The sequence below is a fragment of the Heptranchias perlo genome, unplaced genomic scaffold, assembly GCF_035084215.1.
Source record: "Heptranchias perlo isolate sHepPer1 unplaced genomic scaffold, sHepPer1.hap1 HAP1_SCAFFOLD_148, whole genome shotgun sequence".
Taxonomy (NCBI): domain Eukaryota; kingdom Metazoa; phylum Chordata; class Chondrichthyes; order Hexanchiformes; family Hexanchidae; genus Heptranchias; species Heptranchias perlo.
This window is the reverse complement of record NW_027138733.1, coordinates 123595-143818: the sequence shown is the minus strand read 5'-3', so window position 1 is coordinate 143818 and position 20224 is coordinate 123595. Positions and strand designations below refer to the sequence as shown.

Below are 20224 nucleotides of genomic sequence, written 5' to 3'. Positions count from 1 at the left end.
GTGTAGGTGAATAGAGACTGAGTGTGGAACAGGTGTAGGTGTGAACAGGGACTGAGTGTGGAACAGGTGTAGGTGTGAACAGGGAGTGAGTGTGGAACAGGTGTAGGTGAATAGAGACTGAGTGTGGAACAGGTGTAGGTGTGAACAGGGACTGAGTGTGGAACAGGTGTAGGTGTGAACAGGTACTGAGTGTGGAACAGGTGTAGGTGTGAACAGGGAGTGAGTGTGGAACAGGTGTGGGTGTGAACAGGGACTGAGTGTGGAACAGGTGTAGGTGTGAACAGGGAGTGAGTGTGGAACAGGTGTGAGTGTGAACAGCGACTGAGTGTGGAACAGGTGTAGGTGTGAACAGGGACTGAGTGTAGAACAGGTGTAGATGTGAACAGGGACTGAGTGTGGAACAGGTGTAGGTGTGAACAGGGACTGAGTGTGGAACAGGTGTAGGTGTGAACAGGGACTGAGTGTGGAACAGGTGCAGGTGTGAACAGGGAGTGAGTGTGGAACAGGTGTAGGTGTGAACAGGGACTGAGTGTGGAACAGGTGTAGGTGAATAGAGACTGAGTGTGGAACAGGTGTAGGTGTGAACAGGGACTGAGTGTGGAACAGGTGTAGGTGTGAACAGGGACTGAGTGTGGAACAGGTGTAGGTGAATAGAGACTGAGTGTGGAACAGGTGTAGGTGTGAACAGGGGCTGAGTGTGGAACAGGTGTAGGTGAATAGAGACTGAGTGTGGAACAGGTGTAGGTGTGAACAGGGAGTGAGTGTGGAACAGGTGTAGGTGAATAGAGACTGAGTGTGGAACAGGTGCAGGTGTGAACAGGGACTGAGTGTGGAACAGGTGTAGGTGTGAACAGGGACTGAGTGTGGAACAGGTGCAGGTGTGAACAGGGAGTGAGTGTGGAACAGGTGTAGGTGTGAACAGGGACTGAGTGTGGAACAGGTGTAGGTGAATAGAGACTGAGTGTGGAACAGGTGTAGGTGTGAACAGGGAGTGAGTGTGGAACAGGTGTAGGTGTGAACAGGGACTGAGTGTGGAACAGGTGTAGGTGTGAACAGGGAGTGAGTGTGGAACAGGTGTGGGTGTGAACAGGGAGTGAGTGTGGAACAGGTGTGGGTGTGAACAGGGACTGAGTGTGGAACAGGTGTAGGTGTGAACAGGGACTGAGTGTGGAACAGGTGTAGGTGTGAACAGCGACTGAGTGTGGAACAGGTGTGGGTGTGAACAGGGACTGAGTGTGAAACAGGTGTGGGTGTGAACAGGGACTGAGTGTGGAACAGGTGTAGGTGTGAACAGGGAGTGAGTGTGGAACAGGTGTGGGTGTGAACAGGGACTGAGTGTGGAACAGGTGTAGGTGTGAACAGGGAGTGAGTGTGGAACAGGTGTCGGTGTGAACAGGGACTGAGTGTGGAACAGGTGTAGGTGTGAACAGGGAGTGAGTGTGGAACAGGTGTAGGTGTGAACAGGGATTGAGTGTGGAACAGGTGTAGGTGTGAACAGGGACTGAGTGTGGAACAGGTGTAGGTGTGAACAGGGACTGAGTGTGTTTGTGGAAAGCAGTCTGGTTCCTGATACCGAGATCAATCGGGACCTGTTGTAATCCCGTTCTCCCAGATACAGAAATGGGAACTGGACGAGTGTCTCTCGGCCTCAATCTCTTCACCTTCGTTTCCCGTATTTTGCATGAACTCGTTCCCGTTTATTTAACCCTTCGCATGCTGTCCATGTCATTCCAAACCATCGGCTGCATTGAGCACCCAAACCAACACCCATACTGACCGGGACAGAGTGTCCATAACTCCCCGTACTGACCGGGACAGAGTGTCCATAACTCCCCGTACTGACCGGGAGCAGAGTGTCCATAACTCCCCGTACTGACCGGGAGCAGAGTGTCCATAACTCCCCGTACTGACCGGGAGCAGAGTGTCCATAACTCCCCGTACTGACCGGGACAGAGTGTCCATGACTCCCCGTACTGACCGTGACAGAGTGTCCATAACTCCCCGTACTGACCGGGAGCAGAGTGTCCATAACTCCCCGTACTGACCGGGAGCAGAGTGTCCATAACTCCCCGTACTGACCGGGAGCAGAGTGTCCATAACTCCCCGTACTGACCGGGAGCAGAGTGTCCATAACTCCCCGTACTGACCGGGAGCAGAGTGTCCATAACTCCCCGTACTGACCGGGACAGAGTGTCCATAACTCCCCGTACTGACCGGGACAGAGTGTCCATAACGCCCCGTACTGACCGGGACAGAGTGTCCATAACTCCCCGTACTGACCTGGAGCAGAGTGTCCATAACTCCCCGTACTGACCGGGAGCAGAGTGTCCATAACTCCCCGTACTGACCGGGACAGAGTGTCCATAACTCCCCGTACTGACCGGGACAGAGTGTCCATAACTCCCCGTACTGACCGGGACAGAGTGTCCATAACTCCCCGTACTGACCGGGACAGAGTGTCCATAACTCCCCATACTGACCGGGACAGAGTGTCCTTAACTCCCCGTACTGACCGGGAGCAGAGTGTCCTTAACTCCCCGTACTGACCGGGAGCAGAGTGTCCTTAACTCCCCGTACTGACCGGGAGCAGAGTGTCCATAACTCCCCATACTGACCGGGAGCAGAGTGTCCATAACTCCCCGTACTGACCGGGACAGAGTTTCCATAACTCCCCGTACTGACCGGGACAGAGTGTCCATAACTCCCCGTACTGACCGGGAGCAGAGTGTCCATAACTCCCTGTACTGACCGGGACAGAGTGTCCATAACTCCCCGTACTGACCGGGACAGAGTGTCCATAACTCCCCGTACTGACCGGGAGAGAGTGTCCATAACTCCCCGTACTGACCGGGAGCAGAGTGTCCATAACTCCCCGTACTGACCGGGAACAGAGTGTCCATAACTCCCCGTACTGACCGGGACAGAGTGTCCATAACTCCCCGTACTGACCGGGACAGAGTGTCCATAACTCCCCGTACTGACCGGGACAGAGTGTCCATAACTCCCCGTACTGACCGGGACAGAGTGTCCATAACTCCCCGTACTGACCGGGACAGAGTGTCCATAACTCCCCGTACTGACCGGGACAGAGTGTCCATAACTCCCCGTACTGACCGGGACAGAGTGTCCATAACTCCCCGTACTGACCGGGAGCAGAGTGTCCATAACTCCCCGTACTGACCGGGACTGAGTGTCCATAACTCCACGTACTGACCGGGACAGAGTGTCCATAACTCCCCGTACTGACCGGGAGCAGAGTGTCCATAACTCCCCGTACTGACCGGGACTGAGTGTCCATAACTCCCCATACTGACCGGGACTGAGTGTCCATAACTCCCTGTACTGACCGTGACAGAGTGTCCATAACTCCCCGTACTGACCGGGACAGAGTGTCCATAACTCCCCGTACTGACCGGGAGAGAGTGTCCATAACTCCCCGTACTGACCGGGAGAGAGTGTCCATAACTCCCTGTACTGACCAGGACAGAGTGTCCATAACTCCCCGTACTGACCGGGAGCAGAGTGTCCATAACTCCCCGTACTGACCGGGACAGAGTGTCCATAACTCCCCGTACTGACCGGGACAGAGTGTCCATAACTCCCCGTACTGACCGGGAGCAGAGTGTCCATAACTCCCAGTACTGACCGGGACAGAGTGTCCATAACTCCCCGTACTGACCGGGAGCAGAGTGTCCATAACTCCCCGTACTGACCGGGACAGAGTGTCCATAACTCCCTGTACTGACCAGGACAGAGTGTCCATAACTCCCCGTACTGACCGGGACAGAGTGTCCATAACTCCCCGTACTGACCGGGAGCAGAGTGTCCATAACTCCCCGTACTGACCGGGACAGAGTGTCCATAACTCCCTGTACTGACCAGGACAGAGTGTCCATAACTCCCTGTACTGACCGGGACAGAGTGTCCATAAATCCCCGTACTGACCGGGAGCAGAGTGTCCATAACTCCCCGTACTGACCGGGACAGAGTGTCCATAACTCCCCGTACTGACCGGGAGCAGAGTGTCCATAACTCCCCGTACTGACCGGGAGCAGAGTGTCCATAACTCCCCGTACTGACCGGGACAGAGTGTCCATCACTCCCCGTACTGACCGGGAGCAGAGTGTCCATAACTCCCCGTACTGACCGGGACAGAGTGTCCATAACTCCCCGTACTGACCGGGAGCAGAGTGTCCATAACTCCCCGTACTGACCGGGAGCAGAGTGTCCATAACTCCCCGTACTGACCGGGAGCAGAGTGTCCATAACTCCCCGTACTGACCGGGAGCAGAGTGTCCATAACTCCCCGTACTGACCGGGAGCAGAGTGTCCATAACTCCCCGTACTGACCGGGAGCAGAGTGTCCATAACTCCCCGTACTGACCGGGACAGAGTGTCCATAACTCCCCGTACTGACCGGGAGCAGAGTGTCCATAACTCCCCGTACTGACCGGGACAGAGTGTCCATAACTCCCCGTACTGACCGGGAGCAGAGTGTCCATAACTCCCCGTACTGACCGGGAGCAGAGTGTCCATAACTCCCCGTACTGACCGGGAGCAGAGTGTCCATAACTCCCCGTACTGACCGGGACAGAGTGTCCATAACTCCCCATACTGACTGGGGACAGAGTGTCCATAACTCCCCGTACTGACCGGGACAGAGTGTCTATAACTCCCCGTACTGACCGGGACAGAGTGTCCATAACTCCCCGTACTGACCGGGACAGAGTGTCCATAAATCCCCGTACTGACCGGGAGCAGAGTGTCCATAACTCCCCGTACTGACCGGGACAGAGTGTCCATAACTCCCCGTACTGACCGGGAGCAGAGTGTCCATAACTCCCCGTACTGACCGGGAGCAGAGTGTCCATAACTCCCCGTACTGACCGGGAGCAGAGTGTCCATAACTCCCCGTACTGACCGGGAGCAGAGTGTCCATAACTCCCCGTACTGACCGGGACAGAGTGTCCATAACTCCCCGTACTGACCGGGAGCAGAGTGTCCATAACTCCCCGTACTGACCGGGACAGAGTGTCCATAACTCCCCGTACTGACCGGGAGCAGAGTGTCCATAACTCCCCGTACTGACCGGGAGCAGAGTGTCCATAACTCCCCGTACTGACCGGGAGCAGAGTGTCCATAACTCCCCGTACTGACCGGGACAGAGTGTCCATAACTCCCCGTACTGACTGGGGACAGAGTGTCCATAACTCCCCGTACTGACCGGGACAGAGTGTCTATAACTCCCCGTACTGACCAGGACAGAGTGTCCATAACTCCCCGTACTGACCGGGACAGAGTGTCCATAACTCCCCGTACTTGACCGGGAGCAGAGTGTCCATAACTCCCCGTACTGACCGGGAGCAGAGTGTCCATAAGTCCCCGTACTGACTGGGGACAGAGTGTCCATAACTCCCTGTACTGACCGGGAGCAGAGTGTCCATAACTCCCCGTACTGACCGGGAGCAGAGTGTCCATAACTCCCCGTACTGACTGGGGACAGAGTGTCCATAACTCCCCGTACTGACCGGGACAGAGTGTCCATAACTCCTGTACTGACCGGGAGCAGAGTGTCCATAACTCCCTGTACTGACTGGGGACAGAGTGTCCATAACTCCCTGTACTGACCGGGGACAGAGTGTCCATAACTCCCCGTACTGACCGGGACAGAGTGTCCATAACTCCCCGTACTGACCGGGGACAGAGTGTCCATAACTCCCCGTACTGACCGGGACAGAGTGTCCATAACTCCCTGTACTGACCGGGGACAGAGTGTCCATAACTCCCCGTACTGACCGGGACAGAGTGTCCATAACTCCCTGTACTGACTGGGGACAGAGTGTCCATAACTCCCCGTACTGACCGGGGACAGAGTGTCCATAACTCCCCATACTGACCGGGAGCAGAGTGTCCATAACTCCCTGTACTGACTGGGGACAGAGTGTCCATAACTCCCCGTCCTGACCGGGACAGAGTGTCCATCACTCCCCGTCCTGACCGGGACAGAGTGTCCATAACTCCCCGTACTGACCGGGACAGAGTGTCCATAACTCCCCGTACTGATCGGGACAGAGTGTCCATAACTCCCCGTACTGACCGGGACAGAGTGTCCATAACTCCCCATACTGACCGGGAGCAGAGTGTCCATAACTCCCCGTACTGACCGGGACAGAGTGTCCATAACTCCCCGTACTGACCGGGACAGAGTGTCCATAACTCCCCGTACTGACCGGGAGCAGAGTGTCCATAACTCCCCGTACTGACCGGGACAGAGTGTCCATAACTCCCTGTTCTGACTGGGGACAGAGTGTCCATATCACATTACGATACTGGACAGGAACATGTGTGATGATGGGACTGGGACTGGGACACCCTGTGGTTGTATTAGGAAAAAGAGGGTGGTCAGGAGCAGTGTTGACTCCTTCAAAACTGGGGATATTGTCATTGACAATGGGGAAATGGCGGACATGTTGAACAATTACTTTGCGTCAGTATTTACAGTGGAAAAAGAGGATAGCATGCCGGAAATCCCAAGAAAACTTATATTGAATCGGGGACAGGGACTCGATAAAATTAACATAAGTAAAACAACAGTAATGAAGAAAATAATGGCACTAAAGAGTGACAAATCCCCAGGACCAGATGGTTTCCATCCCAGGGTTTTGAAGGAAGTCGGTGAGAACATTGCGGATGCCCTAACTGTAATCTTTCAAAGTTCTCTCGATTCAGGAACTGTCCCTCTAGATTGGAAAATTGCACATATCACTCCGCTTTTTAAGAAAGGAGAGAGAGGGAAACCGGGGAATTATAGACCAGTTAGCCTAACATCTGTTGTGGGGAAAATGCTGGAGTCTATAATTAATGATAGGGTGACTGAACACCTCAAGACTTTTCAGTTAATCAGAGAGAGCCAGCATGGATTTGTGAAAAGTAGGTCGTGCCTGACAAACCTGATTGAATTTTTTGAAGAGGTGACTAAAGTAGTGGACAGGAGAATGTCAATGGATGTTATTGATATGGACTTCCAGAAGGCATTTGATAAGGTCCCACAAAAGAGACTGTTAGCTAAGATAGAAGCCCATGGAATCGAGGGAAAAGTACGGACTTGGTTAGGAAGTTGGCTGAGCGAAAGGCGACAGAGAGTAGGGATAATGGGAAGGGACTCACATTGGCAGGATGTGACTAGTGGAGTCCCGCAGGGATCTGTCTTGGGGCCTCAATTATTCACAATATTTATTAACAACTTCGATGAAGGCATAGAAAGTCTCATATCTAAGTTTGCCTATGACACAAAGATTGGTGGCATTGTAAGCAGTGTCGATGAAAACATAAAATTACAAAGCGATATTGATAGATTAGGTGAATGGGCAAAACTGTGGCAAATGGAATTCAATGTAAACAAATGTGAGGTCATCCACTTTGGATCAAAAAAGGATAGAACAGGGTACTTTCTAAATGGTAAAAAGTTAAAAACTGTGAATGTCCAAAGGGACTTCGGGGTTCAGGGACATCGATCATTGAAGTGTCATGAACAGGTGCAGAAAATAATCAAGAAGGCAAATGGAATGCTGGCCTTTATATCTAGAGGACTGGAGTACAAGGGGGCAGAAGTTATGCTGCAGCTATACAAAACCCTGGTTAGACCGCACCTGGAGTACTGTGAGCAGTTCTGGGCACCGCACCTTCAGAAGGACATATTGGCCTTGGAGGGAGTGCAGCGTAGGTTTACTAGAATGATACCCGGACTGCAAGGTTTAAGTTACGAGGAGAGATTACACAAATTGGGGTTGTATTCTCTGGAGTTTAGAAGGTTAAGGGGTGATCTGATCGAAGTTTATAAGATATTAAGGGGAACAGATAGGGTGGATAGAGAGAAACTATTTCCACTGGTTGGGGATTCTAGGAGTAGGGGGCACAGTCTAAAAATTAGAGCCAGAGCTTTCAGGAGCGAGATTAGAAAACATTTCTACACACAAAGGGTGGTAGAAGTTTGGAACTCTCTTCCGCAAACGGCAATTGATACTAGCTCAATTGCTAAATTTAAATCTGAGAAATTGCTAAATTTAAATGTGCGATAGATAGCTTTTTGGCAACCAAAGGTATTAAGGGATCTGGGCCAAAGGCAGGTATATGGAGTTAGATCACAGATCAGCCATGATCTTATCAAATGGCGGAGCAGGCACGAGGGGCTGAATGGCCTACTCCTGTTCCTCTGGTTCTATGAAACGTTACACTTTGGACCCAAACCTGCCCCTTTCCTGCCCAGGTACAGCCAGAACCGACATGAAAAAACAGACAATCAAAACCTTCATCACTGGCACAAACTTAACTAAAGATAAACTCGTTCTAATGTCTTCAATGAATATCTATTTTGTCCTTAATGACTGAAGGTGGTTGTTACTGGATTCAGTCTCGCTGAATAATAACAGGGAGACTCAGTCAGATACTGGATTACACAGTTTGTCTTTCAAACACTCAACCTACTCGAATTACTGAAATCCCATAATAACAGCCTGTCACCAGCCTCCCCCCATTAAATCATCGGCTCCACAGACCAGATTCCAGCTAATTAGCGTTCGCTCGGCTTCGAGCTCCAACCCGGGCAGTGATTGGACCCGGAGAAGCGATTGATTGAACCGACATTGGCTCCCGGTCCAGCAACGCCTCGCAATTAAAATTCTCATCCTCACATTCAAATCCCTCCCTGGCCTCGCCCCTCCCTATCTCTGTTACCCCCTCCAGCCCCTCGCTCCTCCCTATCTCTGTAACCTCCTCCAGCCCCTCGCTCCTCCATATCTCTGTAACCTCCTCCAGCCCCTCGCTCCTCCCTATCTCTGTAACCTCCTCCAGCCCCTCACCCCTCCCTATCTCTGTAACCCCCTCCAGCCCGACAACCCTCCCTATCTCTGTAACCTCCTCCAGCCCTACACCCCTCCCGATCTCTGTAAACCCCTCCAGCCCTGCACCCCTCCCTATCTCTGTAAACCCCTCCAGCCCTACACCCCTCCCGATCTCTGTAAACCCCTCCAGCCCTACACCCCTCCCTATCTCTGTAACCTCCTCCAGCCCCTCAACCCTCCCTATCTCTGTAACCCCCTCCAGCCCCTCGCCCCTCCCTATCTCTGTCACCCCCTCCAGCCCGACACCCCTCCCTATCTCTGTAACCTCCTCCAGCCCTACACCCCTCCCTATCTCTGTAACCTCCTCCAGCCCTACACCCCTCCCTATCTCTGTAACCCCCTCCAGTCCGACACCCCTCCCTTTCTCTGTAACCTCCTCCAGCCCTACACCCCTCCCTATCTCTGTAACCTCCTCCAGCCCTACATCCCTCCCTATCTCTGTAACCTCCTCCAGCCCGACACCCCTCCCAATCTCTGCAACCCCCTCCAGCCCTACACCCCTCCCTATCTCTGTAACCCCCTCCAGCCCTACACCCCTCCCTATCTCTGTAACCTCCTCCAGCCCGACAACCCTCCGAGATCTCTGCGCTCCTCCAATTCTGGCCTCTTGCGCATCCCCAATTTTAATCGCTCCACCATTGGCGGCCGTGCCTTCAGCTGCCTGGGCCCTAAGCGCTGGAATTGCCTCCATGAACCTCTCCACCTCTCTCTCTCCATTTTAAGACCCTCCTTAAAACCCACCTCTTTGACCAAGCTTTTGGTCACCTGTCCTAAGATCTCCTGATGTGGCTCGGTGTCAGTTTTTGTCTGATTGGTGGAGAGGCGGAGATGGAAGTGTCTGGTTGCTTGTCTCTCGGACCCACTTATTGTCCCGTGCAGTCTCGAGTCGATGTGTTTGTGCGCACAGCACAGATGTTCTGTTCAGACCGCGCATTGTTCTCCATCTGGGATTAATCTTTGGTGATTTCTCCTGACGCAGCTCATCCAAAGCAAGGTCAGACACGGCCAAGTATCTCATCACTAGAGGTCACTAACACAAAGCAAGGTCAGACACGGCCAAGTATCTCATCACTAGAGGTCACTAACACAAAGCAAGGTCAGACACGGCCAAGTATCTCATCACTAGAGGTCACTAACACAAAGTAAAGTCAGACACGGCCAAGTATCTCATCACTAGGGGTCACTAACACAAAGCAAGGTCAGACACGGCCAAGTATCTCATCACTCGGGGTCACTAACACAAAGCAAGGGAGGAGCTCTCAAACAATGCTACTGGCTTAGAGCAGAAAGATGGAGAAAGAAGGACTTGCATTTATATTGCGCCTTTCACAATCTCAGGCTGTCCCAAAGCGCTTTACGGCCAATTAAGTACTTTTAGAAGTGAGGTCAGTGTTGTAATGTAAGAAACGCAGCAGGCAATTTGCACACAACAAGATCCCACAAACAGCAATGAAATAAATGACAAGATAATCTGTTTTTTGAGGTTGGTTTAGGGATAAATATTGGCCAGGACACCGGGAGAACTCCCCTTCTCTTATTCAAAATAGTGCCATGGGAACTTTTCCGTCCACCTGAGAGGGCAGACAGGGCCTCGGTTTAATGTCTCAGCAGAAAGATGGCACCTCCGACAGTGCAGCACTCCCTCAGCACTGACCCTCCGACAGTGCAGCGCTCCCTCAGTACTGACCCTCCGACAGTGCAGCACTCCCTCAGTACTGACCCTCCGAAAGTGCAGCACTCCCTCAGTACTGACCCTCCGACAGTGCAGCACTCCTTCAGAACTGACCCTCCGACAGTGCAGCACTCCCTCAGTGCTGACCCTCCGACAGTGCAGCACTCCCTCAGTGCTGACCCTCCGACAGTGCAGCACTCCCTCAGTACTGCTCTGGAGTGTCAGCCTGGATTTTTTGTTCAAGTCTCTGGAGTGGGACTTTAACCCACGTCCTCCTAACTCAGAGGCGAGAGTGCGACCCTCTGAGCCACAGTTGAAAGGCCCCTCACTTGGAAGCCCTGTATAAAACCCACCACCGGACTCTATAAACCCTGGAACGTTCCCATCCATCGCCATCTGCCTGATTCAATGTGACCGTATCGAGCCAGGAGTCTGATGTTCTCCCCTCACTGCTAAAAGTCTCAGTGTTTCCCCTCCCTCCCATTCCAGACATTTCCTCTCTGCCTCACATTCCTGCAGCATGTGACCCGCTCGCAGTTTGCGACCCGTCTACGTCCTGTCTACGTCCCGTCTACACTTTCTGTCTTTTCCTTGCAAGACTGCGAATGTTTCGGCCACTCGAACCGGTGCAGTTACATCGAGCTGCTCACCACCACCATTTGCGTGAGCTGTAAGCACAACACGAGAGGCCGACACTGCCAGTTGTGCCGACTGGGCTATCACCGAAACCCGTCAGCAGAGCTGGACCATCACAACGTTTGCCTAGGTCAGTTCCTGTTACAATCTCCGCTCTCGTCTCCTTCCTTCACCCTTCAGATTTCAGCCCAAAACAAGATAAAGAAACAAAAAGGAACCTTCGATAGGGCTGAGCAAAAGGAATCAGCTCCCCTTTCCCCAGAGATCAGACCCGGTCCGACCTTTCCCCAGAGATCAGACCCGGTCCGACCTTTCCCCAGAGATCAGACCCGGTCCGACCTTTCCCCAGAGATCAGACCCGGTCCGACCTTTCCCCAGAGATCAGACCCGGTCCGACCTTTCCCCGGAGATCAGACCCGGTCCGACCTTTCCCCAGAGATCAGACCCGGTCCGACCTTTCCCCAGAGATCAGACCCGGTCCGGCCTTTCCCCAGAGATCAGACCCGGTCCGACCTTTCCCCAGAGATCAGACCCGGTCCGACCTTTCCCCGGAGATCAGACCCGGTCCGACCTTTCCCCGGGGATCAGACCCGGTCCGACCTTTCCCCAGAGATCAGACCCGGTCCGACCTTTCCCCGGGGATCAGACCCGGTCCGACCTTTCCCCGGGGATCAGACCCGGTCCGACCTTTCCCCGGAGATCAGACCCGGTCCGACCTTTCCCCAGAGATCAGACCCGGTCCGACCTTTCCCCGGGGATCAGACCCGGTCCGACCTTTCCCCAGAGATCAGACCCGGTCCGACCTTTCCCCAGAGATCAGACCCGGTCCGACCTTTCCCCAGAGATCAGACCCGGTCCGACCTTTCCCCAGAGATCAGACCCGGTCCGACCTTTCCCCGGGGATCAGACCCGGTCCGACCTTTCCCCAGAGATCAGACCCGGTCCGACCTTTCCCCGGAGATCAGACCCGGTCCGACCTTTCCCCAGAGATCAGACCCGGTCCGACCTTTCCCCCGAGATCAGACCCGGTCCGACCTTTCCCCAGAGATCAGACCCGGTCCGACCTTTCCCCAGAGATCAGACCCGGTCCGACCTTTCCCCGGAGATCAGACCCGGTCCGACCTTTCCCCGGAGATCAGACCCGGTCCGACCTTTCCCCGGGGATCAGACCCGGTCCGACCTTTCCCCAGGGATCAGACCCGGTCCGACCTTTCCCCAGAGATCAGACCCGGTCCGACCTTTCCCCGGGGATCAGACCCGGTCCGACCTTTCCCCGGAGATCAGACCCGGTCCGACCTTTCCCCAGAGATCAGACCCGGTCCGACCTTTCCCCGGGGATCAGACCCGGTCCGACCTTTCCCCGGAGATCAGACCCGGTCCGACCTTTCCCCAGAGATCAGACCCGGTCCGACCTTTCCCCGGAGATCAGACCCGGTCCGACCTTTCCCCGGGGATCAGACCCGGTCCGACCTTTCCCCAGAGATCAGACCCGGTCCGACCTTTCCCCAGAGATCAGACCCGGTCCGACCTTTCCCCAGAGATCAGACCCGGTCCGACCTTTCCCTAGCGATGAGGCCTGGCCCTGAGGTAAATTGAAAGCCCTGTGCTGTGACGATATAATCATTGCTTCCCTGTCTCCATTGTTTTTCTGGAATTTGTATGTTGTTTGTTCTCTCGGCAAACGAACATCCTTCATCGTAGCAGCATCACTCGCCTCTGCTCAATGTTACCCTCCCCCCATTGTCTAACATCAATGTTCTCTCTCCATTTCCTCATCTCCTTCCCATACTCCACACATAGAATTACAGAGAATGTACAGCACAGAAACAGGCCATTCGGCCCAACTGGTCTATCCCGGTGTTTATGCTCCACACGAGCCTCCTCCCTCCTGACTTCATCTCACCCTATCAGCATATCCTTCTATTCCTTTCTCCCTCATGTGTTTATCTCGCTTCCCCTTGATGCTATTCGCCTCAACTACTCCTTGTGGGAGTGAGTTCCACATTCTCACCACTCTCTGGGTCAAGAAGTTTCTCCTGAATTCCCTATTGGATTATTAATGACAGTCTTATATTTATGGCCCCTGGTTTCGGTCTCCCCCACAAATGGAAACATCTTCTCTCCGTCTATCTTATCAAACCCTGTCATAATTTTGAAGACCTCTATCAGGTCACCCCTCAGTCTTCTCTTTTCTTGAGAAAAGAGCCCCAGCCTGTTCAATCTTTCCTGATATTTATAACCTCTCAGTTCTGGTATCATCCTGATGATTTTTTGCACCCTCTCCAGTGTCTCTCTATCCTTTTTATAATATGGAGACCAGAACTGTGCACAGTTCTCCAAGTGTGGTCTAACCAAGGTTCTGTACAAGTTTAACATAACCTCTCTGATTGTGAATTCTCTCCCTCTAATAATGAACCCCGGAGCTTGGTTTGCTTTTTATGGTCTTGTTAACCTGCATTAATCCTTTGCAGTCGCCCCAAGGAGTGGAACACGGGCGGTGTCCAATCAGTGTGTGGACGATTGACGCTGTTTGTAAACTGTTGGAGACTTGTTTCCCCCCAGAGTCGGCTCGTCCCCTGTCCTGGGCCCGAGTCATTTGTGTCCCTGAGGTTGTGTCGATGGGTTTTATTGGGAACAGCCATGTGCAGTGTGTGTGTTGTCTTGTTTCTGCAGACTGTCAGTGTCACCCCTATGGCTCACTCCATGATCGCTGTAATGAGACGGGATATTGTGACTGTAAGGAGGGGACAGCAGGGCCCAAGTGTGACAAGTGCCTGCCCGGATATTACTGGCACAGGGGCTGCCGAGGTAAGTAACCGTTCCAGCACCAGCCCCTCCCTCACTCCACCCGGCTCCTGTGTGTCAGGGTCAGCAGTGGATCCGATAGCAGAGATACCAGGGGGGGAAAGACAAAGGCTTTTAGACAAGGAACCCTCCTGGGTTCCCCCATCACCCTGAGAAACAATTAGTGGCACAGCTCCTCGCAAAGGGAGGGACTGGAGTTCAGTGAGGAGCATTTCATAGAATCAGACAGCAGACAAGGAGGCCATTCAGCCCATCGAGGCTGTGCTGGCTCTTTGAAAGAGCGATCCAATTAGTCTCACTCCCCTGCTCTTTCCCCATAGCCCTGCAAATTTTTCCTTTTCAAGTATTTATCCAGTTCCCTTTTGAAAGTTATTATTAAATCTGCTTCCACCGCCCTTTCAGGCAGCGCATTCCAGATCAGAACAACTTGCTGTGTCAAAAAATTCTCCTCATCTCCCCTCTGGTTCTTTTGCCAATTCCCTTAAATCTGTGTCCTCTGGTTACCGACCCTCCTGCCACTGGAAACAATTTCATCTTATTTACTCTATCAAAACCCCTCATAATTTTTAACCCCTCTATTAAATCTCCCCTTAACCTTCTCTGTTCTGAGGAGAACAATCCCAGCTTCTCCAGTCTCTCCACAGAACTGAAGTCCCTCATCCCTGGTACCATTCTGGTAAATCTCCTCTGCACCCTCTCCAAGGCCTTGACATCCTTCCTAGAGTGTGGTGCCCAGAATTGGACACAATAATTGGACACAGAATTTAACCCTCAATCTCTCCTTCAGTATTTAACCATCAATTTAGTCCCATTCACCCATCACCCCTGTGCTCTCTGACCTGCATTGGCTCCCGGTCCAGCAACACCTCAATTTTAAGATTCACATCCTCACATTCAAATCCCTCCGTTGCCTCGCCCCTCCCTATCTCTGTAACCTCCTTCAGCCCTACACCCCTCCGAGATCACTGCGCTCCCCCAATTCTGGCCTCTTGCACTTCCCCCATTTCCTTCGCCCCACCATTGGCGGCCGTGCCTTCAGCTATCTGGACCCTAAACTCTGGAATTCCCTCCCTAAACCTCTCCCCCTCTCTCCTCCTTTAAGACGCTCCTTAAAATCTACCTCTTTGACCCAGCTTTTGGTCTCCTGTCCTAATATCTCCGTATGTGGTTCAGTGTTAATTTTGGTCTGATTTACGCTCCTGTGAAGCACCTTGGGCCGTTTTACTACGTTAAAGGCGCTATATAAATGCAAGTAGTTGTTGGTGTAACAGTGAAACACTGGGAGCGGCGACAGTTCAAACAATCTCTGAGGTCAGGAGATTTTCAGTGACCTGACGTTTCTTTTCTCTGACCTCTTGCAGCCGGCGTGTGCGATAACTTGCTGACGCGGTGTCAGAACGGAGGAGTGTGCGAGGACAATGGGAGGTGTCGCTGTCCCGCTCCCTACACCGGGCTCCTGTGTGAGAAAGGCCAGTGTGGGAAGGAAGCAGGAGGGTGTGTCTCCCAATCCCCCCGAGACCCCACCTTACACCGGGTGCTGCTGTCACTGACTGCGCTGCTAACCACCGCTAACGGACGCCCGGCGCTCTGATCCGCTTCCAGCGCCACGGACGCTCACGGGAAGGTGCAAAGAGCGGAGGAGAATCCAGCGTTTACTGCCTCCCCGTTAAACACGGTCCCCGCCCTCCGGCCCGGGAAAGGCAAACTGTAACCCAGGCCTGAGCCCACCCACCCACCCACCGAGCCCGACTGTATCTCCGAGCCCTGAAGGAATGGGCAGTCAGTGGGGACTGTACTTTCAGACCCCCCGCCGGAGGGAGGGAGGGAGGGAGGGAGGCAGCTGCTGATATTCATTCTCCAATCGCCAGCCTGGCCTCGGATGGCCAGCTTTGGGAAAGAAGAAAGAAAGAAAGACTTGCATTTATATAGCGCCTTTCACCACCTCAGGACGTCCCAAAGAGCTTTACAGACAATGAAGTACTTTTGAAGTGTCGTCACTGTTGGAATGTAGGAAACACGGCAGAAAATTTGTGGAGCTCAGAGGACGCCGTTCCCCGCTCTGGTGCAGCCCTCGCTCGCTCGCCTCTCACTCACTCACGCCCTCCCTCCCTTCCTCTCCCTCACTCCCTCCCTTCCTCACTCTCCCTCACATGCTCATTCACTCCTCACTCACTCCATCCCTCCACTCACTCAATCCACACTCCCTCCCTCCCTCCACTCACTTCATTCATTCACTCCCTCAGTCACTCCACTCACGCTCACTCACTCCCTCCATCCCTCACTCACTCCTTCACTCCCTCACTCACTCTTTCCGTCACTCCTTCCATCCCTCACTCCCTCCCTCACTCACTCAGTCACTCACTCATTCATTACTCACTCACTCCCTCCATTCCACTCACTCACTCCTCACTCACTCACTCACTCACTGCGAGGGATTGCTGTCGGTACATCGTGACCTGAGGAAATCTGTGGGCCGGCTTCGAGCGGCCTACAACCTGGGCTTTAGTGACCGTTGTGTGTAATCCTGGAGCGCATCAGAGCGATGGGGGAATAATCCGGAGCAGTGAGTGGAGAGTGTTAGTGCGTTTATCGATTCTTTTGTATTAAGATGAAGTTATTTTCTTGCAATCCCACAATGTTCCATGTAGTTTTTGTATGAATCGCGGTTTGTGTTGATGAATATATCTCTCACTGTGTAATTCCCAGCGACGGGGGGCATGAGACGGTTTTATTTTATTTGTATGATTTTCCTGTGCACAGATTTCTCTGTAACTGCAACGTGCTGACATCAAAGAATCTGAGTTTACAGCTCTGGAAAGTGTCATAAGATCCAGGAAAGGATTTGATGCTTTGCTCTGGACAACAATAAAAGCTGCTGCAGAAAGTGTCCTGGTCTCCTGATCTGGGTCCTGACTGTGTGTCTGTGGGAAGGGGTTCAGGGGGAGGGGGAGGGGGGAGGGGGGTTCACGGGGAGGGGGAGGGGGAGGGGGGAGGGGGGTTCACGGGGAGGGGGAGGGATTCGGGGGGAGGGGTTCAGGGGGTAGTGGGAGGGTTCAGGGTGGAGGGGGAAGTGGTTTAGGGGAGAGGAAGGAGTTCAAGGAAGGGAGGAAGGGGTTGGGGAGGGTAAGGGGGTTGAGGGGGAGGGGAAGGGGTTGAGGGGGTTCGGGGGGGAGTGTCCCGGGCCAGTTCCGGTCCTGGGTTCCCCGATTCCAGGAGCCGGTTGAACGGGAGCCATCGACAGCTCGGGCCGCATTGCATTCTGGGAGATTGAGTGACCTGACCCCGTGACCCCGGACAGGCGGCGGAGGGGGATGGGGAGGGGGAGAGCTGTGTCTGTTTCGGCCAGAGACGGTGGCCAGGGAGGGGGGGAGGGGATGGAATCAGCAGTGAGGGAACGGAGTTTGTGGCGGGGATCGAAGACAATGGCCTAAATTTTCACTCCAAGCCGGGAGGACGGCGGGGGGAGAATTCCCTGAGTCCAGGTTTCCCGGACGTCCCTAGGATTTTGACGTCAGGACGTGTTTTCGTTTTTTTTTGACAGTTTTCCGCCCGAGTGGCCGTCTGGATTGACAGGCTGGTCTCAGTCGGACGGGAGAAGAGCAAGGAAGATGATGTGAGCAGGTAAGTGTTAGACGGAGGGCGGGAGGGGCTGGGGCTGGGATTCACCGGGGGTGAAGGGTCGCTAGTCATCAGGGGTCATCGGGGGTTGGGGTCAGGAGTCGGGGGGGGGGATTGTGGATCACCGGGGGTCGGGAGTAATCGCGGGGTTCAGGGGTCATCATGGGAGGTGTCAGAGATTGTGGGGGATGTCGGAGATCGTGGTGAGGTCGGCGATTGTGGTGGGGGGTCGGAGATTGTGGTGGGGGGTCGGAGATCGTGGGGGGGTCGGAGATCGTGAGGGATCGGAGATCGTGGTGAGGTCGGAGATCGTGGTGGGGGGTTGGAGATCGTGGTGGGGAGTCGCAGGTCGTGGGGGGGTCGGAGATCGTGAGGGATCGGAGATCGTGGTGAGGTCGGAGATCGTGGGGTGGAGGGGTTGCCCCAGGGAAGCTTGTTGGGCCTGGGGGAAGCACTCCTGCTCCTCCGGGCCCACAAGCCATGCGATAAAGGCACTCACCTGCTGTTTGGGGCCTTCTCACCTCCTCTCACGAGGCGTGAAGGAAAAGGCCCGGGAATCCAGACAAAGCAGCACTCCCTCCGCACTGCCCTGGAGTGGCAGCTTGGATCATGAGCTCAAACTCCCGAGCCCCAGCAAGTCGCACAACTCTCTAGTCCCAGAATAGAACATGTTACCAACTGAGCTCTGCACCGGTCAGGCAGCATCTGAGGGGCAACGTTTTGGGTGGGATCCTGAGTCAGTTCTGCTGTTTATTGCCAGCAATTTGTTTTATTCAAAGTACAGATGCCATTTTGTCGAAATGTCTTTAATCTAAAAACGGAGAAACAGTGTACACACGCTCACACTAAAGGAATTGACGGTGAAATATTAGTGAGCATTCCTGGTTCCTTTCAGAGACCGAGCAATCAGTTATTGAAGCCCCCCTGCCCATGGTTTAGTGGGTAAAGTGTAACTGGTCTGATGTGTTGACCGTGGGCTCCACATGGTCTCGGTCTCATTAAACTGGGGCAGGAAAAAGAATCAGTCAGGGTTAAATTTATATTTATCAGTGACTTGGATGAAGGAATAGAGAGCCGTGTATCTCAGTTTGCTGACGACACTAAGTTAGGTGACACAGTAAATAGTGTAGATGGGAGCAGAAAGTTGCAAAGGGACATTGGTCGATTCAGTGAGTGGGCAAAACTGGGGCAGATGGAGTTCAATGTGGGGAAGTGTGAGGTCATTCACTTTGGACCGAAGAAAGATCGATCAGAGTATTTTCTAAATGGCGAGAAGCCGGGAACTGTGGAGGAGCCGAGAGATTTAGGGGCCCAAGTACAGAAATCACTAAACGCCAGTGGATAAATAATTAAAATGACGAATGGGATGTTCACCTTTATCTCGGGGGCTGGAATACAAAGGGGAGGAAGTGATGTTCCAGCTGCACAGAGCTCTGGTCAGACCACATCTGGAGACTGGGTTCAGTTCTGGGCACCGCACCTCAGGAAGGATATATTGGCCCTGGAGGGGGTGCAGTGCAGATTCACCAGAATGGTACCGGGGCTAAAAGGGTTAAATTATGAGGACAGGTTCCATAAACCAGGCTTGTATTCCCTCGAGTTTAGAAAATTGAGGGGTGATCTAATTGAGGTGTTTAAGATGATTAAAGGATTTGATAGAGTGGATAGAGAGAAACTATTTCCTCTGGAGGGAGAATCCAGAACAAGGGAATAATCTTAAAATTAGAGCTCGGCCGTTCAGGGGTGATGTCAGGAAGCATTTCTTCACACAAAGGGGAGTGGAAATCTGGAACTCTCTCCCCCAAAAGGCTGTGGATGCTGGGGGTCAATTGGAGCTTTCAAGACTGAGATCGATAGATTTTTGTTGGGTGAGGGTATCGAGGGATACGGAGCAAAGGCGGGTAAATGGGGTTGAGGTACAGATCAGCCATGATCTGATTGAATGGGGGAACAGGCTCGAGGGGCTGAATGGCCTCCTCCTGTTCCTATGAATCCTCTCTCAGTGTAATTGCTCACTTGTTATATCTGAATCACGGGGTTTATTTATATTTATTTTCAGTGTGTCCAGAGAACTTCAGATCAAAGGATCAGCCTGTTACCTGGGAGACTGAAAACCATCGAAAGTAGAAGGTTAATGGAATGTTCACCTTTATCTCGGGGGCTGGGATACAAAGGGGAGGAAGTGATGTTCCAGCTGTACAGACCTCTGGTCAGACCCCATCTGGAGACTGGGTTCAGTTCTGGGCACCGCACCTCAGGATGGATATATTGGCCCTGGAGGGGGTGCAGCACAGATTCACCAGAATGTTCTTATTAGGGCGGGAAAGTGGAATTGACGTAAAAGATCAGCCATGATCTGATTGAATGGCGGAGCAGGCTCGAGGGGCCCTATGGTGTGGTCTCACTAAATCCCTGTCCAATTGTAGTAATCATGATGTGGAGATGCTGGTGATGGACTGGGGTTGACAATTGTAAACAATTTTACAACACCAAGTTATAGTCCAGCAATTTTATTTTAAATTCACAAGCTTTCGGAGGCTTCCTCCTTCGTCAGGTGAACAATGTGAAAATGTTCACATCGTTCACCTGACGA

At 53.1% G+C, this 20224-nt stretch overlaps 1 protein-coding gene across 1 annotated transcript in view; it reads left to right on the top strand.

Moving 5' to 3' along the window:
- Nucleotides 1–16860, top strand: part of LOC137309132 (netrin-G1-like) — a 34303-nt gene extending 17443 nt beyond the window's left edge. The window contains exons 5-6 of the mRNA XM_067977425.1: nucleotides 13882–14016; nucleotides 16774–16860. Coding sequence (XP_067833526.1) covers nucleotides 13882–14016; nucleotides 16774–16799 — 161 coding nt within the window. The 3' untranslated portion in view covers nucleotides 16800–16860. The remainder of the gene's footprint in view (nucleotides 1–13881; nucleotides 14017–16773) is intronic.
- Nucleotides 16861–20224: the final 3364 nt, after the last annotated feature.